The sequence below is a fragment of the Plectropomus leopardus genome, chromosome 12 (assembly GCF_008729295.1).
Source record: "Plectropomus leopardus isolate mb chromosome 12, YSFRI_Pleo_2.0, whole genome shotgun sequence".
In the NCBI taxonomy this organism is placed as follows: domain Eukaryota; kingdom Metazoa; phylum Chordata; class Actinopteri; order Perciformes; family Serranidae; genus Plectropomus; species Plectropomus leopardus.
Window position 1 is genome coordinate 25773085 of NC_056474.1, and position 27741 is coordinate 25800825.

Here is a 27741-nt window from a genome sequence, read left to right on the forward strand (position 1 = left end):
ACATTATCCCATTAATGACCAGAAAAGTGTTTTGCAAAACATTATGGTGTCACAGTAAAGTTAACCTTTGACCTTTAAAACATAATATGTCATCACCTCATTATTTTATCTTATTAGACATTGGTGTAAAATGGTGTCATAATTAGCATAAAAATTCTTGAGTTATGGCCAAAAACATGTTTTGTGAGGTCACAGTGAACTTTGATCATTAAATTCAAATCAGTTCATTGTTGAGTCCAGATGGACGTTTGTGCCAAATTTAAAAAAATTCTCTCAAGGTGTTCTTGTGATATCATGTTGGTGAGAATGGAATGGACGTATTGACAGACATCCCAAAAACATAATGCCTCTAGCCATGGCTATCGCTGGCACGGAAGTATAAAATACAGAGTAATCACAGCCTTATCCTAATCCTTTAGAACTGTAACATGTTTCTTACAACATCTTCTCTTTAAGATTATTTTTTTTGTCATTTTTGCCTTTATTAGACAGGATAGAGTGCTAGCATGAAAGGGGGAGAGAGAGGGGATGACATGCAGCAAAGGGCCGCGAACTTGAAGCAAACCCGTGGCTGCCGTGGCAAGGACAATCCTTTCGTACATGGGGCACCCGCTCTATCCATTGAGCCACCAAAAAAGCTCCTCTTTCAGCATCTTTCACCTCTCTGTCATTTTGTTATGGCAAAAGTAGGTCATGTGGACAAAGAGACAGATAAAGGGAAATTCTGTTTATACCTACATTGATTAAAGCTTCTGTTCTTGAGAGTTACAGATTTGGAAAGATTTAAGCTCGTAAAGTTGACTCAGATTTAATCTTACTGAATGCCACGCACATTTTTGAGATCATTTCCCAACATTTATTGAACAAAATGTCGTGTAAATTTGACCACCTCCATTTCAATCTAGTTTTAGTTGAGTGTTTTGGCTTGACCCATTAAAATTCCTTCATATTTAATCTTTTCCTGCTGTACGCTTCTTTGTGCTAAATAATGGCTATAGTTCAGTGGAGCTCTGTGAAGTTCGACCCCCACGGCCAGAGCTATAATGGACTCATTAACACCCTCATTAAACAACACCAGTGCCATTAAGACATGGATGACTGCCACCGTCATCCACCCTGGACAGATCCTGCTTTGCACGCCACAGGGAAGAAAATCAATAGAGCAATATGTCCGTTACAAATTTTAAGAGAAGTGACATTTATCTTGGGCATTTACATATGATAAATGTTCATCAGAGAAGCTGGCAGTGCATGCAGCAGGTTTCAGCAGATGCAGTAAATCTGTGACTGTTGGGTTACAGGAATGAGTCCTGCAGTTTTTCTCTCAACACTATCTTAAGAAATGTCATAAGGGTGTGGAGAGAGGAAAAAAGCAGGATTTTCAGGGTTGTTTCCACCTCTACACATGATAACTGGCAGCAGTGCAGCCAGGTCAAGGGGAAATACAAGCCCAGGAGCAACACCAAGTCCAAAACCATGAAAAACTTCCAAACTGATTCCTCATTGATTATAACTCTCTCCGTGCACATTCTCTGCAGGGTTTCTGTCCTTCAGCAAGTTTGAGCTGAGAAAATACTTAATCCTAGAAACTGTAACGTCATCTTTTATAGGAAAGGACACTAGTAACTGACGTGGCAATATATCATGGTGCTTCCTCTCCCAATGTATCATTAATGCATGACACATTTTGCAAAATTCAGATTATTGATTAATTGCAGACACTTAAAATCTGCAGTTGTTTGTGCAGAATCAGCTGTTAAGTTTCTGACTGTCTAACTTTGATTAATGAAAAAGTGTGCACATGTTGCTCCAAGTCAGACATTCAACTTCGTCACACTGTTCTCTTGTCTAAAATTTCAAGAAAACTGAATTCATATTTCAGGAAAAGGGAGTGGTTCCTTCTTTTGAGAATTCTTTTCTTCTTATTCTTGTTCCCTAGATAACTGCCTCTCTACAGTACATTTTGTACTTCAGTAATGTATTTGGCCAGTGCATCATGACATCTTATTGGATATTTGCTAAAATTTTGCAAGTAAATTAACTGAAGCATGTTAAAAGCTAACCATCACTATTCAATATCAAATTGACATGCTAACATTAGCTTGGTTTGGTGCACAGTTGTGGCTGGAAGCTGCTTAGACTGAAGAAAAATGAGTCACATCTGTCGACGTAGGCAGTGATTGGTTCCGTACCTGGTGGTGTGTAGGCGTCCATTGAGGTCTGGACCACCAGCGACCGTCGCTTTGAAGGCATCGGCACCGCCATTTTTCTCTCTTTGTGCTTGGCCAGGGCTGCCTGCACTGCCTCTGTGTGCACATCTGGAGACACACAAACAGAAGATTTCAACATCACACTCATCTGTCAGAATGTTCGAAATAACAGATACCAGAGTATCATAACTTTTATATGGTTGAAATATTTTAGCTAAATCCACAGTGCAGAGCTTTCCAGTATATTCAATATTAGTGATAGCCATCCCAAAGCTATGCCACCATGTTTTTTAATGAGTTTTCTCTGCTCACCAGAAAGCCATTGATTTCGTTTCATTTCTGTGCAGTAAGAAAATGATCTTGTAGATGCTTAAAACTTGAGATGGATAATCCACCATGTCTGCATTTGATTTTATCAGCTTTATCAGCAATAAGTGCAGTTATTGCTGCTGTATGATGCAGTGTGAGATGAATGGACCAGATGGACCAGACTGCACTGAAACTCAAGGCTGCACTGAGGGGGAAATACACATCTGGAAAGCTAATGGGGATCCTTAGTAAATTGTATCCATGATACATTATTTAATGCACACACACACACACACACACACACACACACACACACACACACACACGCACACAGATTTACAATATATATATACACATACATACATACATACATACATCTGCTGGACTAAACTACTGGAACTGTATAGAACATTCAGCAGCAAATAACAGCAAAATGCTGCTTACGAAGTGATGTTTCAATCAGTCTAATAATATTGTACAGAATATGATATCAGTTATGGGAGACAATTACCTAAAGGGACAGTTCAGCCCCAAAACAAAAACACATAATTTTTCTTTTCCCTGTAGGGCTATTTATCAGTCTAGATTATTTTGGCGTGAGCTGCAGTGTTAGAGATATCAGCTGTAGAGATGTATGCCTTCTCTTTAATGTAATGAAACTAGATGGGACTCAAAATTACACTTAAAAATTTCGATAACAATGTCTCTTTTTAGAAATCATGACCCGGTCACTCAAAATAATCCACGGACAATCTACATTGATAATTGGCACTACAGTTATGAGTAAAAATATATTTTAGATTGGGGATGATCTGTCCCTCTAAGCACATTTAACTAACAATACTTCTGTGTTTCAGATTTAATTGCAGGACTTTTACTATAATGGAGCATTTTTACATTGTGGTATACATTAACTTTTAGTTTTACTGGCTACATCTTTCACCACAGTTTACCATAAACATGACAGGACTTACTGACTGGAAAAAGTGGATTTTTCAGGCACTAAAAATGTGGCATCCATTGTAAACACTGGGGAAGGCTTTTAAATAATAGAGAAATCATACAGTCCATCCAGCCAAAATACTAAGCAGAGAAACAGCAGCAGGACTATCAGCTGTATTTGTGCTGCAGTGTTCTCATTACAATGAGCGCCGTGTTCCCATTTATTCACTTTCAGTTTACATACACAAACATTCCCAGCTTGACAGCATCTCCCATGAGGCGCTGTGGTTTCCGAAATGGATTAAGTTTGGGAGCGTCGGCGAAGACGTTTTGTAAATTTGTGTTTCTAAGAGCGAGATAAAGCGCTGCAATGTAGCCACAGCTGGGTTTGTTTGAATGGTGTCCATTGCTGTCAGAAGGTAAACACTCAGGCTTTTGGACGCGATAATGACACAAGTAAGACATTTGTGAGTATGAATGGGGCTAAGAGATCTACGCTTGTTTGTGTGTGTGTGTGTGTGTGTGTGTGTGTGTGTGTGTGTGTGTGTGTGTTTACAGAGGAACGGAGGCGATTTAAATCTCAAGTGCACGTTTATTGTCTTATGGTTGACTGAGTGTAATGGCACAGTGTGTGAAAGTGAGTGTGCGCACAGCTTTTTAAGGTGCTCGCACAGCTTTTCTTTTTCAATTTAATGGGTTAAAAGGTTTTTACAGGATTTATTTTCCGTCAAAACAAACTCAAACAAACTCCTCAATAGCATGCAGGAATAGAATAATAAAGTAAGCCAGGTTTGTCCACTGCTCCAGGAACTCAAGCCTGTCTATTACTGGGCCATTGCATATCTTTATTGCTGACCCCAGATATAACCAAAGCAAATTCTTACAGATTAATTTCAAATGAGATGCCACTGAAAAGAATCTCCCTAAGTTAAAATCCTCAGTTAATCCGATATTAATCTTTACTGGACACCAGATGGAACAAAACCAAACAATGCATGTTGCAAGAGCTGTGACAGATTTGTCAGAGGCTTTTTCCACAGATCTGTGCCAAACACTGGATTTGCTGCAGCCCATTCTGCAGAGAAAAACTGAGTGTATCAAACAGGACACTGTGTCCTCGTCAGGATGACTGTCCTCAGAGGGAATTGGAGTTGAGTGTGGAGGTGTTCACAGGTCCATAGTTTTGGATCAAATCCAAAAACAGACCTGTGGAAAACTTCTCTGAGACTCTTTTTCTTTTAATAAGACACTCGATCTGAAAGGACACTGAGGACTACAGCTAGATAAAAACTGGAAAGCACTAAAAAGTCCCACATGGTATTTTGGTAACAATTCTAAAGCTAAAAAAACAAATTCAAACGTGCTTCTTTGGCTCTGATGCAGCCGCCTCTCTATGTCACCTCTCACTCAATGTTTCCTCACTCAGTGTCCCGCTCCAATACATTCTCAACCGAAGTCTTCACATATCGCCACTTTGTCAGTGAACTTCCGAGTTTACATATTACCCAGGTATCCTTCTGTGTCTGCAGTTGACATTCCTGGATGCTGCTACTAACGCCATGATGTCAACAAAAGCCCATGGTTAGGATTAGGCAGCAGAAGCATGTGGTTAGATTTAGGAAATGGGAAGCGAACACCGACCTCTCAGGTGAAAGTTCAGACACATCCACCTTCCCTCCCGCCCATCCTATGGGCACCCTATATAGCGGCGGTTTAACCTGACACTGTCCAGCAGTGTATCACACTGCTGCGACAGGCTCTGCCCCCCTTATTTTTCGTCATGCATCATTGGTCATGTATGTCTATGTACTGCACATGCAAATATATTTCATATGACTGAATGGGAATTGTTTTTTTTTAATTAATGTTTCTGTCATAACTGCAATGGCGTTTCCATCCATATGTAAAGACATGCATTTCCTTGCATCGAACGCCAGGGCTGTACGCTGTTTACTGACCTGCCTATGCACATTTAACTTGGCATTTATATGAGTCAGACGTCAATCTATTTGTCGCATATGGTCACATATGAGTTTGGATACTTAGTTAAGAGGCATGCAGGAACAGCAAAGGCCTTTTTTAACTTGTTTTGGGTTTTTTTTTTTAAATGTATTCCATGCACCACAGGGTGAGTAATTAATAAACAAGAGATCATTTGGGAAGTGAGTATTCCTTAAAATACATCCAGTGTTTCTGTTACTCTGTGCTTCTCTACAGATAGGTATTATTAATATGAGCTCCATGTTCTGAAGTAAAAAAGAGTTATAGCCGTTATAAAAGAAGGTTTCTACTTGATATGCAAATATATGCAGATAAGACCTCCAAATTATAATAACATCATAAACTATATTGGAAAGAAGTTGAAAAATTAAAAAATGTAACCATGTCTGACTTAAGTTATCACACATGACCCGGGATGTTAATGAGGTGAGTAATGAAGCTAATTAACATAGTGATTAACAAATATGTCTTTGTCAGCAGGTCAGATATAACACCTCTGTGTTTTGATGCAGTTCCACATTTTGTTCATCTGGTCTAAAAGACTAAATGTACTGCATGGTCAGGGACAACCCTCCTTACCTGATCTGTAACGTTCGTCTCTGGAGCCGGAAGACCGCCGGCGGTGATACCGTGAAGACGAGGATGGGGTGACCGGGGTTCTCCTTTCCTGCCCCATGGATGGATCCATTCCTGGAACAGAAAGGCTCATATTTAAACAGCATTCATATGTTTTTGACCTAAAAATCGATCCCGGGAAACACTTTTGTATTTTTGCATATTTCTTATGTATTCTGTATTTTTTTCTTCACATATATTTTGCTTTTTAATATGCCTCAACAGATAAATCATTGATCCACTACAGAAGTCTCTCACAGTTAGAGAGCTGAAATTGGAGGAAGAGACCTGCAGGTGTTCTACAAACAACAGGAGGTTGGTTATTGTAGTTTGTCTGCAGATTTGTTCCTTTTACCAACTCAGTCAGCAGCTGCAACAGCAGCAGCAGAGGCTGTGACTCACAGCTCATGGACACAATTAAGGTGCTTTCAAAACTGCGAGCGTCCCATTGCTGCAGTTTGTTTCAAAATTTGTACTCCTTCTCAGAGTATATGTGGAGTAACTCAGTGACATCTGAACACACAGACAAGGTACATACAGTATATCATTAGATTCAGTGTGACGTACATTTCTCAAGGATATCATTATCTGCAATGTCTGCAGAAATTTAATATCATAATGAAAGTAAAAACTCATAATAAGTCCAGAACTAAAAATCTAATGTTTTAAGTTTGACACAATAAAACCAAACTAACCAGCCTGACTCACAAAAATCTGGTGCATGTGAAAAAAAAAAGCCAACACACACACACACGCACGCACACACGCACAAACACACACACACACACACACACACACACACGCACACACACACACACACACACACACACACACACACACTCACACACACACACACACTCTCTAGGAATTCTGACTTCCTTCAAGGAATTTGCTTCCTTCAAGGAAATCCAGTTTGTATTGGAAACAACTGCAGTTATTATGCCACTGTGCATTTTTGCAGTTATTCGAGACAACCACAACACATTTCTTTATTAATAATGTTCTTCTTTTTGGCAGTGTCACACACCAAGTACAGACTGTTCAAATCTAAGTTATTCATTGAGATGGAGTTGAATTCTGAGGTTGAGCAGATATAAACATGGTAAATGGAAAAAGAGAGAAAAATATAATTCTATAAAACTATAAACCAAAAACTGCATGTAGAGTTGGTAATAAATATATTCACTAAAAACTCCCATAACAACATCAAACCTGCCCGGTGAAATACAGAAATTGAGGTCGATCCACACACCGGTACGCCTGCACAAACACACACACACACATAGAGTAAAACAACCTCCCTACACACCAATCAATAAGTCTGATGATAATAACCACCCTGTTACTGACAGCTACGACCGCTCCGGAGCTGCTGATCTATGAGCATCCATCTCAGCTTCACACTTCCACCCTCGTCTGTCTTCATTAGAGCTCTCAGAGTATCGCCACTTCTAGGAATTCTGACTTCCTTCAAGGAATTTGCTTCCTTCAAGGAAATCCAGTTTGTATTGGAAACAACTGCAGTTATTATGCCACTGTGCATTTTTGCAGTTATTCGAGACAACCACAACACATTTCTTTATTAATAATGTTCTTCTTTTTGGCAGTGTCACACACCAAGTACAGACTGTTCAAATCTAAGTTATTCATTGAGATGGAGTTGAATTCTGAGGTTGAGCAGATATAAACATGGTAAATGGAAAAAGAGAGAAAAATAATTCTATAAAACTATAAACCAAAAACTGCATGTAGAGTTGGTAATAAATATATTCACTAAAAACTCCCATAACATCAAACCTGCCCGGTGAAATACAGAAATTGAGGTCGATCCACACACCGGTACACCTGCACAAACACACACACACATAGAGTAAAACAACCTCCCTACACACCAATCAATAAGTCTGATGATAATAACCACCCTGTTACTGACAGCTACGACCGCTCCGGAGCTGCTGATCTATGAGCATCCATCTCAGCTTCACACTTCCACCCTCGTCTGTCTTCATTAGAGCTCTCAGAGTATCGCCACTGCTCAGGAGAAAAGCTAAAAGTTGATTAGCCGACCATATAACGACTACCAGCCAGCGCCAGAACAAATGACAGGTCTGGGAAATACCTCGCCTCGCTGTTTCCCCTGGGGAGTCTGGACGGATGGATTCCCCCCTCCTGACTCGTTCTATTTCCTCTTTGAAAATGTCTTCTTTCTCTCTCCTTTCTTCCTACGCAACTTCTTTTGCCTGCAGACTTTATGTACCTATTTCTTTGTTTGTCCATATTAGTTACAGAAAACCTATGGAATATTTACAATTTGAGGCATTTCAGTGTCAGTCTGTCAGTCCACCACTTTAATCCAGACGTATTATCTTCATACCCGTTTGATGGACTGCTATGAAATTCTGTAGAGATATTCTTGGTTCCCAGAGGATAGATCCTAATGACTATGGTGACCCTTTGGCATTTCCTGTAACACCAGCTCCGGAGATGGCTGTAACAGAGAGTTTGCTGATCCTTAGTTAGTGTCCATTTCTATGTTGTGCTCTGCTGAGGGAGCAGCATTACTAGATGATAAAAACAGGATCAATAAGATAATAAGAAAGGCTGGCTCAGTGATTGGCCTTACTCCAGACTCACTTGAGGGGACTGTGGCCAAGAGAACAAGGGCCAAACTAAAAGCAGTAGTATTTTAAAAGGCATACATTTCACTGTGTTTTTACCAGACTCAGAAGCTCATTTAGTGAGCGACTCAGGAGGCCTTATTGTTCTTCTGAACAACTCAGAAGTTCTTCTGTTCCAGCAGCTGTCACATCTTTTTAATGAACCCTTTTAGATGTGGTCTCAGCCTTTGATTATGTCTCAGATGGCTTTTTATGGTGTTATTTATTTGCTGTATTTGTATTTATTTATTGTGAACTGTGAATGTACTGTGTACATTGTTTGTTGTCTGCACAAGTTGTTCCTGGTGGCTAATTTGTTTCCTCACTGGGGATTTTTAAAGCTCTCTAATCTAATCTAACCTAATCCTACAGGGAGTTGGGATGATCAGATGCCCAAAAACAATCAAATGCAAGTATCATTTGACTAGAGACGTTTCAATATTACGTGGTATTATTTCTGTCAATACCTTAAAGGTATTTAAGGTACTTAAGTATAATGGTGAACATGGCAAACATGACACAGTCCCCATTTAACATCAGCAAGCTAGCATCTCGGCCTTTAGCTCAAGCACTTCTGTGCCTGAGAACAGAGTTACAGAGCTGGTGACAGGGCTGTAGACTCTGGTCCATGGCTGTCTTCTTTGCTTGTGCAGGACATCTACAGAAAATCAAGTTTGTTTTTTTAACTTTCTGAATCACCACCAATCTTTAGACCTGTCAATAAAAAATAAGTGCAATGTCACAGACTGTGTGCATCAGCGAGGGTTTCCCAGAGCACCAGAGCAGCTGACATTATGCACAGCTGTGGATATCCATAGCACCCGCATCATTTATTCATCACATGTACCTGTAAACCATCATTGGCAGTGAATATACCTGAATCATCACTAAACCTAAGAAAGCCAGCAGTCATCTTTAAAATCTGCTTCACAATGAGGAAGAAAAACATGCTGATCTCCAATGTGATTTTTATGTTAAAAATATATAAATGTGTCTCAAAAAGGCATTTAGAAGTTCACTGTAGACTATAAAGATCACTGAATCTGGATAACAACCTCAACTATGAATGTTATTTTTTTATTAGATTACATGTATCACTTTATTTTTCCATGTCCACCTTATGATATCACATGTGAGCGGCTCTACAGAACCACATGGACATCTGGTCTGAATTATGGTTGAGGTGCACACATTCTTACCACACATTACCAGATAATATACAGGAAATGGGGTATGTATGGTTTTTGTGCATACCCTTCATTTATACATCTCGCCCCTAGTGCGGCTAATCCAGAGATTACAAGTAATTCCACTGAATCTGGCTTCAGATGCCCTGCTAGATATGAGCATCGGGCAAAAAACATGAGTATGAACTGAGTAAGTAGAACAAAGAGATGAACAGTTAAACATATTCACATGTAGCTCTACCTGCAAAAATCCTTCATGCAGTTTGACTCATACCTTCAAGTATTCTTTGTTTTAAAATCCCAAGGTGTCACATGGGTATGATTTGTAACATACCAAGACAGCGACTGCTGGGAAATACAACCAGGAAGTTGACGTTCAATTAATAAATCATCCATGTGACATCATGTTAATTCCCCAGCTACACCCCATCCATCTGATTCTCCTCACAACAAACACTCCAAACACGGTCACACAGTGAAAACTTAAAGGAAATCAATGCAGGCTTCTCATTCATTCCCTTTCTGTCAGCCACTGCAGGTAGAAAGACCCCTAATCCAATAAAGAACTGAGACGGATGAAGTGGACAACCCTGACACCAACAGCACCTCAACTACCCTGCAAAGTAAAAGCAAACACTCACGGACTGTAGCTCCTGGATGTATTATCATGCTGAAAACAAACTTGCCTTACTCCACATACCTGATTAAACACAAATAAAAAGAAACTTCATTGCAATGCGGTAAAAATAAAAGTTACTATAGATTGAATCACAGTGTTTGTTTACAATAACTTCTGGGTAGAAATCACCCATAACACATACACAAAATTAAATGGCACTAAGCAAATTCAGCCTAAACTGGTTAGTTTTTAGCCAAGGTAAAAAAAAAAAACAAAACAAAAAAAAAAACAATATTATGAATATTATGTTAATGATATATTTAGATAATTTCATATTATTTAATTTCACAGCTCCACCTTGCCATTAGAGAGGCTTTCCGGCAGGGAACTAAAGCCCTCATCTGAAAGCCACAAGACTTCATTGACATAAAAAATCATTTCACTTTGCAAAATACAAAAGCTTCTGGTTAACCATTGCCTTGATCAGCTAGGTAAAGCAGAGAAAATATTCAAAATATAGCATACACTAAAGATGATTTAATCTGTATAAGTTGGCTAAAATGCATTTTGCTGCGGTCTCCATCCAGAGCGATACATTACCTTCTGTGCCAATAGATTTCTTTTTCAAAAAACGCAAGCAATGCAACACAGCACATAAACTAAGCACAGCAGAAACAACAGATAGGTCAGACCATTGTGTTTACCTATATATCTTTAAATGTTACAGTTATGGATGAAAATGACAAAAGAAATACCTTTCAACAAATTTGCAGAGTTCACAGATGGGAAAAATGATAGCAAGTTGTCTACTAGGAAGTGATTGTTGATATTAGCGCAATGTCACAGTGATTCAGTCTACTCTAAAATACAAAAAATATACACAAAAGAATTTAAAATTCATGTCTATTTTTAAAATTGTTGTAAAAGGATAACATACCATAAATAAATGATATTTATATACAACATATAATACCATGAGCTCACATAATCAGCTCTTTTAAAACAGTAATCTTAATGAAGTTGATAATATATTGAATTTATAGATTAAAACAACAAATGTACAGTGAGCAGAAATGAAAACTTGCAGTTCCAGTGCCACTTCCAGTTGCCTGGCAGCTTTACACTTAACAATAAACCATATCTTCCGTTTAAAGTGTCTCAGCTGTTCTTGGTGTATAATTTAAAATTTGTGATGTGCTCTCAGATCAAAGAAAAGTGAAGAAAATCCAGCTAACAAAAGGCCTAAATTAATCATTAATTAATCATTAAAAGGTTCACACTGCACGGCTCAAAGCCTGCTCTGAATAAGAGATGAACTCAAGTATTCCCACTGGGATGGTCCATAAATGCTGAACAGTGGAAGAGGTGGCTGATCTCATTTGCAAGAAGTTTGATTCTCATCTAATCAAGATGTACTTTTCAGGTTCACACTGACTTATTATAAACTAACCAAGAATTTTAATATGAAGTAACTCATTCATTTAACAGGTTTGGGCACTTTGAAGTCTGCATCATCAAGCTTGCACAAATCATCTGAAATGTTTCAATGCAAGTACCAATAAAAGACCTGAGCTTTGGTATGGATACTAAAACAATACTTTTATCAATATCACAAAACGTCTTGAACTTTGTAAAGAGAGCCAAGATTATGATCAAACATATAATATTGTATATATTGTATAACTCCATAGCTAGCCAAAGTCATAAAGTTTATTTAAGTTGTCCAAAGATTACAAACAAAACAGTTCATTATGAACATTATTAGTGTTTGGATCTCTATTAGAAATATTTACAGACAAGAAAGATTGGGGTGAAAAAGTTTATTATGTTCAACTCACTCCATAAAATATACGAAACATAATATTTTTTTAAAAAAAGTTTCATTTCCTAAAGTGATGGAAAACCCCATAACTCCTGTGTCACTGAATGCAGATGTTTCACAACATAATGTGTCAAGCTTTTAATCTGTATGTGTAAGCATTACACAGTGCACTATGACACATTTCTGTGGCTTGTCTGCTTTGTGTTCTCACCCCAAATAACCTGTACCTGTTTACCTGAAAAGAGAATAATTCAAGTTTCCAGGAGGTGGTGGTCTATATTTGTTCGTTTGTTTACACAGAATATGAATTTACAACTCACACCCTGGGCAGAGACTCAAATGAACATCTACACATAAACTCTTTTTATTACCAATGATTTGTATTATTATTCCAACAATTATATCTACAAATGTATTCTACAGCTCAGTATAATTTTAATTTTTACAAATAATTTAAGCTGAATTTCTGGGTGTCTAGAGAGGTCTACCACAGCCAAGTAACATAAAAGTTCAGAGAGTGCACAGGAGTTTTTCCTGGCATTGTTACAGAACATATTCACAGCTAAGACAGAAATATATACAGAAGAAGTGGGGCGTTTATAATCCGATATTGTTACTTTAGTATCAACAAATTTTGCAATGTTCACAAACCGATGACAATACTTCCAGCCAGACAATTTGCTTGTTATTACTGGCGGGATCCAGTGGCTTCAAATGTAAGCTGGAAGATTTTTGTGATGACAGACATGTCACACATAAACCAGCTACAGTTTGTTTCTTCTTCTTTTTATTTCCTGTTAGATAAGAATCACTATGAATCACAGTATTAGTGTCAAGTCACTGAGCAGCCACTGTGCAGGTGTCATTGATTCTGAACAAGCACTGCCAAGATCAACTGCAAAGTGACATGAGGAAGTAACCTTTTTATATAAGTAAATGTGCATATTCATGGCTTTCATTATCTGTTTAATATGCGGATAAGTTCAATAATGCTAATGCTAAGAGTCAATGAGTTTGCCAGAAACATCTGCAAATAAAAAGAAACCATGTTATTTTATGGTTCTAGTTTCCTAATAATACCAAACAGTTTTCAAGTCTTTAATATGGCACTACACTGTAAAAAGAAGCTATTTGTTTCCATTTAAAACAGATGGTGTCCTGGCTGCTGTAAAAAATATTGTTGACTGAATTTGAGGAGTTGATGTCATTTTGTAATGATTCAATTTGCTTTGCTTTAAGGAAGCCCAGGCACTAACTTTTTGAAGAAAAAGGTTTCTTTTTACAGTGTACTTGTAGGAAAGATTTAAAGTTCAATTGGAATAATGATTATTAATTAACTATTAAATTATCTGCTAGTATAACTGACACATTAAAGGCAGCTGACAAGCAAAAAATGGATATTTGTTTAGACAACAAGAAAAAATTATTTTCCAAATGTGAGTTTAAAGGGAGTCTCCAATTTCAAAGAAATTACTATAATTTCCTTCAAATCTCGGTCATTCTTTTCATTTGACATCTTTGAAGTTATTAGGGAACTATTCACTGACCCATAAAATCAACCATTATCACGTTGATTTCTTATAAAGTCCTGAAGGTAACAAACTAAAGATGTTTGACTTCATCCATGTAAGACTGTGTATATTTACCTCACAACATTTCAAAGAGAAATACTGTCCTCTTTTATCCACTTCTATATTTAAAATGTATGAACAATACATTTTCATAGACAAAAGAATACAGTAAATTAATAAATATTACACACTTTTCATATCCCCAATAGTAAGAGCAGTTACACCCCCATCAGTAGTTAAATTCTTAAAGCACTTTTACTTTTTTTTAGTTAACTATATGTTAGTGGTGAGGTTAGCTAACTAACCTCATTAACTTCAGTCTACTTGAGCTCACACAACTCAGCAGCAGCTCCTTCTGAAAGCCAAAGTCCAGCATAGAGCGGCTGAGTGAATGTGGTCTGGACTCTGTGGAGGAGAGTCATGGTTTCAGAGATGCTGTAGAAGGACAGAATACCTGCACCATGATCCAGGTACACTCCTAACCTTGAGGCCCATTTATCTGTATCCTTTCCATTAATATCTGGGATGGCAGTTTTTGCATTGTTATGTCTAAATTCTAAACTATTCATGTAACAATCCAATGCCCAGGACTTATCATTGAGTCCAAACATGCATTTAGCCATGTCCCCTTCTCTGCTGATATGTTTGTATGCAACTGCTAGCAGAACTCCTCTCCCGCTCCTCTCCACTTCCCAGTAGCAGCGCCCAGTCAGACTCTCTCGACTCAGGACCTGCCAGGAACTTTGAAACCTTTCTGGATGAACAGAATACTTCTGTTCTTCTCTCATGTATGCTGCCTTTCTGTTCCCCTTGGATATTGACAGATGTGTGTTCGCAGTGTTTGGATCCAGAGTTACTTGGCGTGCGTACTGTAAGAAGTCCACTCTGGTCGTGGGCTCTGCTAGTGGATTTGGTGGTGAAACATCTGCTTCAGTTACTGTCTTTGAGATCTTTACATATTCTTCACGAAGAACCTCCTGCAGTTTATCTTTGGCCTCTGACAGAGCCACTGTAACCTTCTCAAAGTATCGCAGTCTGCGGACTTTGAAACTAGGTGGGACTTTAGACTCACTGAGACGTGCCAAAGAGGGGTAATTTAATAAAAAATGAGTGTGATCCTCAGTGTGTGAGAGCTTCTTCAGCTCAGTGTCTCTCCTCTTCAGCTCAGTGATCTCCTGCTCCAGCTTCTCCCGAACTTTTCTGTACCGCCCCACTTCGGTTGTCTGCCGAGATTTAACCTTCTCCCTAACATCAGAAACTCTTCTCTCAATGATACTGATTAGCTCGGTGAGGGTCTTCTCAGTGTTCCTAAGTGCATTTTCGGCAGAGTTATTAACGGCATCTTCTTCCTGTTGAAACAACTTCACATCTTTCTCTTTGTCCTGGATCCTCTGCTGGATTTTTTTCAGAGTCACCCAAAGTTCTCTCTGCTTCTCAGTTCTTTCTGCTGCAGCTGAGACTTTGGTATGGCCTTTGTGGTCATCCTTCGAACAGAGATAACAGATGCAACGCTGATCAGTGCGACAGAACAACTTCATCACTTCTTGGTGACGGGAGCAGATGTTCTCCTGAAGCTTTGCAGTTGCTTCCACCAGCTTATGTTTCCTTAAGGGAGCTACGTCATAGTGAGACTGGAGGTGTCTCTCGCAATAAGAAGCCAGACACTGCAGACAGGATTTAAAGGCTTTCACCTTGCACACATCACAGGCCACATCTTCAGGTCCAGCATAGCACTGACTGACAGGAGCAGCTTGGACTCTGGTCTTCTTCAGTTCCTCCACTACGACTGCCAACATGTTATTTTTCACCACAGCAGGCCTCGGGTTGAAGATCTGCCTGCACTGAGGGCAGCTGTAGATCCTCCGATGATCGTCTTGATCTAAGTGGTCCTTAATACAGTGCATGCAGTAGCTGTGACCACAAGGAATAGTCACCGGATCCCTCAGTAGATCCAGACAGATTGGGCAGCAGAATTTTGCCTGATCAAGTTGAATCCCTTGTGCCATGTTGCCTTTTGACATGAGCAGGTGTCTGCTAACTGAAAGATAAGAAATGACTAAAGGAGTTTGTCTTCATCTAAATATGTAGGACAGGGAGGGCTTTGCAGGCTTTCCTTCATTCCTAAAAGAGGAGTGGCTTCCTGGTTCTCGTAATGTCTGATTATTCAGGTTTGAGACGTTATGATAATAGCAGGAACAACAGCTGATTCATTATATAATAATGAATATGAAAACTTTTTTGTACAGGATATGTTAAGTGTAGGTGTTTGACAAAAAGTGTTATTTTAGGTTAAAGATTAGATTGAATTTGTTTAGGTGTAAGTTAATTTCAGAATCAGGATCTGGCAAGACAGTTATCAAATGACTATGGTATTCAAACAATGCTCAGCAGCCACCTGACACAGTCAGCCTTTTGTGCCATAGCCCCAGGGGATGTAGTGCAAACCCTTAGCAAAACTTAGAGGTTTATATTCTTAGCAGAGACTGGCAATGACTGGGGGCATTGTTGGACGTTAAAAGTAATTCTGAGGAAGCCCTGAACCCAACTGACACACCCTGTGCAGAGGATAGTGCCAAAGAACTCAAGGGAAGCCTTGCCAATCACTCTGACCGAGGTCACAAAGGTACAAAGAAAAAAACAGCCGGGGGGTTTTAATATTCTCCCTGATATGCTGAAGTCTTGGAACAACGGGCCAGATATTTACTCTCGTAAAGGACACTGGAGGGGTCATGGGTGTTTTCCTCTACTTCACATTTGTTTGGTGGACTTTAGGAAGACATTTGACGACGATTACAACCATCAAAGTAAGGCCGGTCTAACCATTACCACTGGTCTATCTATATAGGTCAACATATATCAGCCAACTCTTTTCACAACCCTCCACCTTACCAGAGTTAGAGGCTTCCAGTCTTTCATTAACTTGCTACCTGGAATAGAAATTAACTGTGTGATACCATACATTCACATAATAATGTTTGCTGTTTGAAAGGGAACAGTAAATATGCACTAATATCACAACTGTGACCTTTTGAAATTGGTGGTTAGAGAAAAAAAAACTTCACATTACCTAGTGTATTAATCGATAATAACTGAAAAGTATTTTCACTTTTTTGGGGGCGGATATTAAAAGGATGGCAAGCTGGATCTCATGATACCAAAGTCCCCTCTGAGGAAACACCTTAACTAACACCATAGATTATATGGTGTGAAACCATGTAAATCTTTGGTAACTGGGGAAATCCATTACTCTGAACACTGTAAATGCTTTAATCAAACGATAACAGCCTGACTGTGTACCAAGCAATGCGGATTAACAGGCCTTAGAGCTGAAATACATTACCGGGAAGGAAACTGCGTTACTGGTTGGGTATGTGTGTGTGTGTGTGTGTGTGTGTGTGTGTGTGTGTGTGTGTGTGTGTGTGTGTGTGTTACAGACGGCCTGAAAATGAGAGAAGAGGAGTATTGTGTGTATGCATGAGCATAATTTTGTGTTACTGGTTAAAGTGGGTACAGGTTTGATAAGTAACAAGAAGTAAAGGGTCATAATGCGTGTGCGTGCGTGCGTGCGTGCGTGCGTGCGTGCGTGCGTGCGTGCGTGCGTGCGTGCGTGCGTGCATGGTAGTGCACAGAGGAGTGTGTGTCATCCGGTACCTCCATAGTGAACTAGGGACGACCCCCCACTGGGTTTAGATGTGAATACCACACATTTTCTCCATCCCACACCCTTCATTCCTTCCCATAATGCATTTCCCGACATCCCCCCCCCCCAATGAACACACCCTCCCTCTCTCTCTTTCTCTCTCTCTCTCTTTCTCTCTTTCTCTCTCTCTCTCTCTCACACACACACACACACACACAGTATATTCCAGGAATAGCTCTGGCAGTGCCAGTGTGTCTGGTGGTCTCCTGTGACGCTCCCGTCCCATCCTTAGCAGTCAGTCTGATGCGGCATCTTGCAGCGAAATGGACTTTTAGATCCTTTGTGTTCAGACTCAATAACATCCATTCGTGATGCGTTACCAAAAACAGTTCAACTGGTGATGATTTATTAATGTACAGAGATCAGAATCAACGCATATCCCATGGGGAAAAATCAAACTCTCCAGTTTCCTCTCAGAAGAAAACCAAACCTTAACAGCGCTTACTGGAAAAAAAGCAGAAACATCTAAATAAATAAGTATTTCTGCTATTCTCGCCTGTAGGGCCTTTTCAGTGAAACAAAGACCACCGCATGCTTCATGAGAATAATTTTCTCTTTGTAAAACCAACACATACTTGCCCAAGCAAGTGTCTTTTTTTTGCTGTGGTTAACATCCTCAGCACGTCAACAAAGTGTTCATGGGGTGTCCGGTTTCGAAGGTAGAGGAAAACGACAGCATTCTCTACTTTAAACAAAAAAGGAAAGTTGGGTTTTATGCATCTATAGTTAAAGTCCAGCAAGTACAGGAAGATACTGCACACTCAAATGTATGCATTACTATGAAAGAATGTAGTAAAATTAGTTCTTAGGCTTGCAGTAGTCCTATTAGGATTAGAACATGCATCCAAACATCTGAGCATTTTAATCGCATGTGCTAAATATGAATATGAATAGAATAACAAGAGTGTTTGGATCTGTTTGGTTGTGTAAACCCAGAAAAACAACCAGGTTTATCACTAAGTGGGCTTCACATGTGGAATCTGCATTGTTTTTTTGGTGCATTACGATACACATAATAAGAGAAAAGATGAAAAAAAAAACAGAAGAAGCAATAGTCAAAAATCATTAATAGAAACCTGTCAAATAAAAAATATGATCTTACCCGGATATCCGATTTTACCATCCCAGATTTTCTCATTCTAGGATCAGAATGTTGAGTTGATTGTTAAGAACTTGTTAGCACTCTCCTTTAAGAAAGTCATCAAAGACCCATGCTTAAACTCATCAATACTTCAGTGGCCTGCAAGAGTGAAAAGTCAGAGATAGTTGTCACTCTTTTCAATGTTATGACCACAGTAAGTGCCCAGCCTTCAATAAGTTTTTAAAATGATTTAAACTTTTGAGTATGACCCTATTCTGAATTTGTTTATCATTTTGTTGTTTAGTAACAACCTTTTTCACATGTTCTATTTGCTGTGATTCTGCTTTTCTCGACTAGTTCTCTAATGAAAAAGATTTTTCATCTCAACGGAAAAAAAACTTAAATCATGCATCTGCATGGTGGTCTTTCGGCAATTTTTTCTCCCCTCTACTTGTTTGGTATCATTTTTTCATATTTCTACAAGATGCTTTAATAAAACAAACCAAAACAATGCTCCACGAGCAGACATTTATCAAAAGCGCTGCACAAAAATGTGAAGAGAAGTCTGTTTACCTGGTGTTTGTGGGAAGAAGGCTCCAATCAGCTTGGATCGCTTCTTCTCATAGCCCTTCTGTGTGATATCACCTGTCAGAGAAAACACACAGAGAAAGAGATATTTACTTTCTGTATTTTTTAATATAAATGTAATAGTAAAGCCGTCAAAGTCGCAGTATGAAATGAAGTACGTCCATTGTTACAAATGCAAGTTCATCTGAGTTATTAAAGCTAGAATACCATAGCTAAGGTTTACTAGAATCACCAGCTTGCGGATGTATGACTCTGCAAACAGCTCAAGTTACACCAACAGTTTACATCCATGTCTGTAAAAACATGGATCCTTTACACATGTCCTCCCCGTTGGCAGCAGGAAAGATCTATACAATTAGCACAGTTTCAAAGAAGACACCCTGGTGTCACCAGTTCAGTATCTAATGTCCAGTATCTAAAACCAAATGTCTGACCAAAGTGTTTTTGCAGAATATAATGCTGGCACTGCGAAGCTGACCTCTGACCTTTTGGATGTAACATGTCATCACTTTATCATCATATGCTATTAGACATTTGTGTGAAATTTTGTCATAATTAGCATATGAGTTCTTGAATTATGGCCAAAAAGACGTTTTGTCACGTCACAGTGACCTTGACTTTTGAAAAACAATTTGTATTCACTTAATTCTTACATTCAAGATTGTGCCAGATTTAAGGAAACTCAAGGGGAAACCCTTTACCTTTGACCACCAAAATCTTAACAGTTCATTCTAGAGTCCAAGTGGATGTTTGTGCCAAGTTTGAAGAAATTCCCTCACGGTGTTCTTGAGATATTACGTTTTTGACAACAGGATGTACATACATATGTATGTTAAGACAACCTGAAAACATAATGCCTCTGGCCATGGTTATTGCCAGCATGGAGGTGTAAAACTTGTATAAAATTAAGCACAAAACAGTGTTCATTGCCAACAAATAACGGCAAAAACAACAAGACTGCACTGAAATGTATATCCACAAAAAGCTGCAGTCTAAGACATCACAACACAAAGCAGTCAGAGAGAAAGCTGATCACATTATGCTTAGTCATTCTCTCCACTCAACCAAGACCAGATGGTGCATTTCTGTGTGTGTGTGTGTGTGTGTGTGTGTGTGTGTGTGTGTGAGTGTGTGTGAGTGAGTGAGTGGGTGTATGTGCATATATTTGGAACTCAAAGTTCTACAGATGCACTCAATTCACCTTCCATGGTGCGACTAACCACCTCAAAACTTGCTGACTGATCTCCCAAAGTGAAGTGATAAATCAAGCCTACCTAAAGGTACCATCAGCAGATTCCCACGCACAACATCTGAATCCAATAGCTCTTTTAAAAAGGATCCCTCTGTTTTAACCTCCAGGGAATACCAGACAGGAGGAGTTTGTCATATTTACAAAGAAAGTTTTAGAAAAGAGAGCCAGAGATTTTTGGAGAAATCACTGGAAAGTAAATGAATGTCAGCTGAGCGCTTGTTTGTGATTGACAGTGTCATTAATGTGTTCAACCCAACCCAACTTGCAGCTAAGAGAACGCTATGAGTCAAATACTTTTTACATGAAATAAGGCAACAGCTTAAGGAGAGAAGAGAAATCAAAAGACAAAAGCATCATGGGAATTGGAGTTTAAGAGATGACAGAAGTAGAAGGTGTCAAATTCTTTGATGGCAAATCTTGCGTCAAGCATAATATTTTTCATTCGTACATGCTCTTTCTGGTTTGCACTATTTTATTTTCATTTCATTGACTAATGTTGTGCTTTTTGTTTGGTGTAACTGTGGTTTTTAGTTTTTTGTATCGTCTATGATTGGACAAGTGTGTCCCAGTGTGTGCATATTATTTTAAAGCAAACCACATGCACAAAAATCTCAAAAATGCCAAGCAATCCTTTATTTAAAGAAAAAAAAGTAAATATTCATTCTTAAAGACTCATAAAGCCTAAATATGCTTTGGTACACAGACATGAAATGTTGTGACAATCGTAATTTAAACTGCAGATGACGACTGATAAGCTGTGTCACAATCTTAGGATTTCTCAAACTAAATTTCTCAAAGTAAAAAATCAGAACAAATCAGAGTGAAGAGCATCGCCTGACTCAAACAGCGAGAGATGCATGAAACAGACCTGAGTGACGCTAAATCTGCAGCGGATTTGTCGAACACGGAGAAAGCTGTTTGCGCGACTGACTTGACAAATCCTCCTTAAACACACATGGATGTGACTAACTGGCTCGGATCAAGAAACCGACTGTGGGCACGGACGTCATCGGTGACGATGCCAGCACTGTGTGTGTGTGTGTGTGTGTGTGTGTGTGTGTGTGTGTGTGCGCTGCTGGTAGCATGAAGGCGAGGCACATGGCAATAATTAGCATCTCTGGTAGGGGAGCTAACTACCCTGCAGAGAGCAAGAGGAGCTGGTGAATGTTTCTGAAAAGAGAAAAAGAGACACTGAGGGAGACACAAGGGATAAATGGGAGGAGGTCTGACCTTGTCTTCAAAACATGGAATTCTTGAAGTGACATTAACACACACACACACACACACACACACACGCACACACACACACACACACACACACACACACACACACACACACACACACACACACTGCCAGCCATCTTCTTGACTTTCTTCTATCAGGGGAGAGAAGTCCAAGTGAAATGAACATGTCAGTCAGAGAGATGTTTTGTTAGATATTGTAACAGCTTCATGTTAGCAATCTCCATCCAATCAGGCAGTGAGATGGACAGTCAGTCAGTCTGTCAGTCAGTGTGTCAGTCTAGTCAGGAGCTACAGTGCAGAAAACCAAGACACTGTCGTTGTGTTTTTAAGTTTCTGAATGCTACTGCACCTTTATTCTTGTCAATAACAACAAGTCCCTTTATCAAAATGACAAAATCCTTAACTGATCCATGTGCTTTAGCGTGAGATTGGGTTTGCCTATGTGACATCTCTATTTCTATCTGAATCTTAAGAAATAACCTCTAGCAGGGTGGCTGATGAAGCCAATTCACTGTTACAAATAGAGGAAGCTTTAATGTAAAAGCATCATCACAAATTATTCCTAAATATTAAACATCACACATTTACACTGACTGTTTTAATAATGATGTGCTGTTTGCTTTGTTAAGCTAGCTGATGTTCTACAGTGCCACCTGGATTCATTTGAATGCAGTGTACACCACACCCAATTCAAAAAAATTCAGATTTCTTCACCTGAAATGTTGGTACTAATCTAGCCTTGACATTAACAATTAATTTTTATTATCAAGTGTTCTGCAAAAATCAGTTTCTGCAGGTTCAAAAGATTTATTGATTAAAGCGGAAGCAAGGCGTCTGCCTGCGAACTGTAACTGATATTTACATCGGTCACCTTTGTTAATAATTTGACCAAATTTTAGCAGATATGTTTGGGTTTTTGTATACTACATGTTTCATCTGCTCGTGTTTCTACCTTTTATTTAGTAATTAAATTGGTATCATAGTTCAGTTTTATACTTATAAAACTGAACTATGATACTATAACAATAAGATCCAGGTTCCAAAAAAGCAACAAAAAAATAGGGGCAGGAATGAAGAAGCAGCTGGAGAGGATGGAAGGATGAAGATCTTTAAATAGAGACAGAAGAAGGAGGGATGACTCAGACTCTGTTATTCCTCTACTGCCTCCTTCCAAACTGTCTGTCTCTTTCTTTGGTGACGTCGCCACAGGCCGTTAAAGAAGGGTCAGAGAGAGTTGGTGTAAGGAGGTTTCCTTTTCATCCAAACACACACACACGGTGCCTGACAACATGTTTCATATCAAAGCAGTATAGCGAGAGGCTACGATGAAACCTTTGACTTAAAGCTCTCTGAATCACACATACAAAGTTAACAGTTTCTGTCAGTTTGACCCATACAGGAGATAAAAGCGCACTGTTTGAAATACCGTTGCTAAGAAATGTAAACCTCCGAAGACATGAGATGAGCTATGATGACAACAATAAAAAAAAAACTGAACTCTTACAATACTCCATCCTTAAATAAATGTATGCGTGGGAGCTGATGTTAATAAAACTTTCTTTGCATGTCACCTCTGTCATGTTTTAACCTCAAAGACACACTTATTTTAACATTTTTGAGATAATCCAATGGATTTTTTTGATGGTTTTATTAGCTAAAGATGTAGGAAAATAAACCGATAAAATCAGTTCATCTCCAGACAACTATAGTGGAGGTAAATGGTGTTATGTTAGTACTTTCTGTGCCAAGAATATGTCTAAGATAACTAATCGCTGAGCAATAAACTATTCCCAGACAGATTATAATAACAAAATACATAAGGTAACAGTATGTTTCGAACATTTAAAAGCAGAGAACTTTTTATTATTTTAAATAATAAATGTAAGTAAATAATAGAAAATATTACCGTGAACTGAAATTGAGAAAAATGGACAGATATTGGGGCTTAAAATCAAATATAAGGATATTTCTGACCAATTGTCGATATTGCAACAACACTGTGGGGCATTGGTATAGGTGCTTTTACAAAATATTTACAATTAGATTTTTGAAAAATAACCATCAGTAATGTGGATATAATTACTAAGTGGGTATGGGAAAATTATAGAGAAGCTAGAACATTCTGGTAAATTGAGTACAATTACATCACTTTACTGTACCGCAGCCTTTATAACATGGAAAAGACAACAATACAATGCATCCAAAATCTAAGCCAATATCACAATGTCATGTCAATAAATTGCCCAGCCTCATCAAATCTACAAAAAAATGCAATAAAGCATTTTTGCTGCTGCAGTTTAAAAAACCAAGTTTAAACGCATAGGCCTATGGATTAAATGTCAGTACCAAGTAATGTATCTGCATGCTGTCTGATCACGTGTTAAAACGGGGCAAATGTGCTGATATGATACACACATTCACATCTGGAAGCTGCTCAGTTTAACTACAGTCTTATCTGTTGGCCAGCTCCAGCATGTGGCTTGCAGAAAGTGGAAAAAAATGAAAGTCTAGGGGTCAAACTCTTCAGTCACAAGCCTGCTTCTCTATATTTAGTCCAAATCCAAACAAACTTAGAGAGAAAAATATAGTTCATATGGATCAAAATGCTCTCAAACTGCTAGAACCATGTAAGGTACACCTCCAACCACAGTCCTGCATTCATCTACGAGTAAAGTGCATTAGACTGTTTTGAAATATGCATGCAGCAGCCTGATGACAGCTATATAACCTCACTATAAGCTCCCTATGAATTATTGACCATCATGCATATACATATTGCAGGCTGCACCCTCTGTGACTCCCTGCATTGACGTCAAGCTCATCGGCTCTTAACCTTGACCTTGGAGTCAAGCACTGTGGGTAATAGAAGTATAAATCCATCCTTTTCACGCTGACACTGCATCTGTGGGTGAAGTCACTATAGCAACTGATGATGTAATCACAACATCATTATGTAGTGTCACTTGTTGCATTAGACTTAAGTGTTTTTTGAATTTAAACACTTATATACAGTATTAATTCCACTTTAACGCCATTAATATGTGGACACCCGCGCTGTTTTTTGTGGCTTTCATTTGGCCTTTTAGTTCCAGTTAAAGGAAATCTTAAAGTTACAGCATATAATGACATTTGATGACAGCGTTCTTCGTACTTTGTGTGTAAAAGTTCATGTTTGTCTCTTTCCTCTTTCAACACGACAGTGCCACTGTGCACAAAACCAACACCATGAAGTTACAGTTTTCCCATTTTGGTGTGAAAACACTTGACTCAGAGCCTTGACTTGAACCCATCACCTTTAGAATGACCTGGCAGTTGACTGTGAGCCAGACCTTACCACCCAACACCAGTGGGGGTCCTCCCTTAAATGAGAGCAAATCCCTGCAGAGAGACTAAAACCAGTAGTGGAAGTGGGCTCTAGCAATCATATCGATGATGAGCATATGTGGCTGAAATGCTCTGGTGTCCACATACTTATGGCCACATAATGCATACATACTGCATACAACTGCAGTGTCAGAGTACAATTCTGCTCACCTAAATCACCTCCAGTCAGTCTGTACAGAAAGAGCCAGGCCGAGTCTGTATGACCATATACAGTAAGAGAGAGAGAGAGACAGAGAGGAGCGCTACCAATGACAGAAATATGAAGAGAAGAGTTAAAACGATGGAGAGAACAAAGCAACAAGAAAGTAAAAGCAGAGGAAGGTGACACTGATACAAAAAATACTTAAGAGAGAGGTAGAAAAAGAGAGAGAGAAAGAGCAAGAGAGAGCAAGAGAGCACTGCATCTATCCAGCACCTAAAAAGGAAACAGAGTTGATTTTATTGTTTCCACACAGCAACACCAGAGAAAGAGAGCAAGAGAGAGAGGACAACGGTGGAGAACCGAGGGCACACAAAGCAGTGTTTGACGAGACGAGGGAGAGAAGGAATGCAGGAGAAAGAGCCGGATGGTGACAGTTAGGAGAAGAGGAGAAAAGTTTCTGTCATGTGACTTCAGGCCACTGGAAGAAAAACATAACGAAAGAGCATACCATTGCTCTTTCCCTAGGTGGGTTTCCATTAACCCTCAATTTGTGCAAATTGAATTTATCGGCAAAAAGTTTTTACGCTCACAAATTGGTATTTCAGCCAATTTGAAAAAGCCATATTTCACAAAACTGCAATGGAAACACTTTTTTGGCTTTTATAGGTCACATGGTGCTATAGCTACGCACTTGTCAGTTGGAACTGGCTCCCTCCGGCATGATTCAGTAGCAGTACAAGAGGTGTTATTGCATTGCATAACGCTTCAAAAGTTGAGCGGATCAACCAGAAGTTTTGAATCCACAATTCCTCTGTGAAATTGTGGACTATCACCTCCCAGAAATCCCTCATACGTGGCCACTCCCATGCATAAGGAGCTTGACTTTCCATTATCGCTTGCATAACACACCTATGTATCCTCCAGTTGGAAATAATGATGGCTAGTGCGGTGGCTGCAATAGAAATAATCCTGCTAATGTTTTGAACATCCATTGCCATGCTTAGTGGAATGATACAGCGAGAGGAGAAGTTGCATGACAGCACTCAGTGGAAACACAGTCTCCTCACTATTGTGTTTTATCGTCATTTTGAAAACATAGTTTAAGTTTTGCACAAGTCTGTAATGAAACCCACTAACTGTGGGGGACAAAAGGTCAGGGGATCATCAAAGTTATCACAAAAATCCAGCATTTTAAAATATATTGCTACCAGACATACAATTATGGCAGAAGTATTAGGCAGAAAAGTCCTACCGCAAACCATAAAGAAGTGCGCTGAAGTAGGGTTGCACACAATCAATCAAAACTCTATCAAAATCGAAGAAGCTGCAAGTTTTTGACCAAGGTGAAATGCGTCACATCATAACATTATAAATAAAGCATCATGGTGCTACTAATGGTGCCCCAGCCTACAAATTATATTCAACACTTTTTAAGTGAAAATGAAATGCAAAAATTACTATTCCAAATCAAACAAATTACTATATCTGTCAAAATAATCACAGTAATAATTCATTTTACTTATTTATTTATTTGCTTATCGTGAAGCCCTATGCTAAAGCCACAAGTCAGGTTTACTGGATGTGTTTGCATGTTCACATCCCACACACACAGGTACTGCAAATTTAGTGATCAGTGATCACTTTATTGATCTGCCTGCTACATTCATGCACAGCCGAGGACGGTTGCAAGTTATGAAATCACCAAAATTACAAACATAAAACAATATTTTGAACTTTTGGTCTGATGAAAATAATAAAAAGTCTCAAAGCAGTTGTGAAAAACCAACGTGCACGAAAAGTGTTTTTAATAAACTGGTGCAGTTTCATCTTTTCTCAGGTTTCTACATTTTTCTTTAAATGCTGGAATTAGCAAAAAATATTGACAATAATTAGAGACATAATTTATATAAGATAATGGAAAGAGGAAGCCAATAAACACACAATCCCATAGACACACAGAGATTTCCATCCATTAAACACACATACAAACACACATAAACACACAGTTGAGCCGAGAGGAAACGCCCAAGGACTCCCCCGGGAATGAGGGCAAGGAAACTCACACACACACAAATACACACACACACAGGAGGCAGCAGGTGTGCAAGCAGGTGTTTACAGTAACAACACGCTGACTCAGGACTGAAACTCACCTTCACACAGGCAGAAACAATCACACACACACACACACACACACACACACACAGACACACACACACACACGCAGGCACACAAACATGGTTTGTCCCTATACATTTGAACTTTGCATTACATGGTTTTGGATTTCATCACTGTCAGGTGAAAAAACAAGTCCAGTGTTGGCATTTTCATGCTTCACCTTCAATGACAGTGATTTTCTGCATGCTGGGAAAACGGCTGGAAAAAACTAAATTGATGGCTGTCAAGTTGAATTACG

At 39.0% G+C, this 27741-nt stretch overlaps 2 protein-coding genes across 2 annotated transcripts in view; both read right to left on the reverse strand.

The window, feature by feature from the left end:
• The window catches only part of LOC121951317 (disco-interacting protein 2 homolog C-like), a 220820-nt gene that overhangs the window by 87689 nt on the left and 105390 nt on the right, over positions 1-27741 (reverse strand). Inside the window, 3 exon segments of the mRNA XM_042497594.1 lie at positions 2193-2318; positions 6042-6152; positions 19288-19359. Of these exon segments, the coding sequence (XP_042353528.1) occupies positions 2193-2318; positions 6042-6152; positions 19288-19359 (309 nt within the window).
• LOC121951316 (tripartite motif-containing protein 16-like) lies at positions 14055-15968 on the reverse strand. The gene has a single exon (XM_042497593.1). It carries the CDS (start codon positions 15952-15954, stop codon positions 14254-14256), a length of 1701 nt encoding a protein of 566 aa, XP_042353527.1. The 5' UTR covers positions 15955-15968; the 3' UTR covers positions 14055-14253.

Coding starts and splice junctions, on each gene's coding strand:
- LOC121951316 (XM_042497593.1), bottom strand. CDS start 15,954: ATGTCAAAAGGCAACATGGCACAAGGGATTCAACTTGATCAGGCAAAA.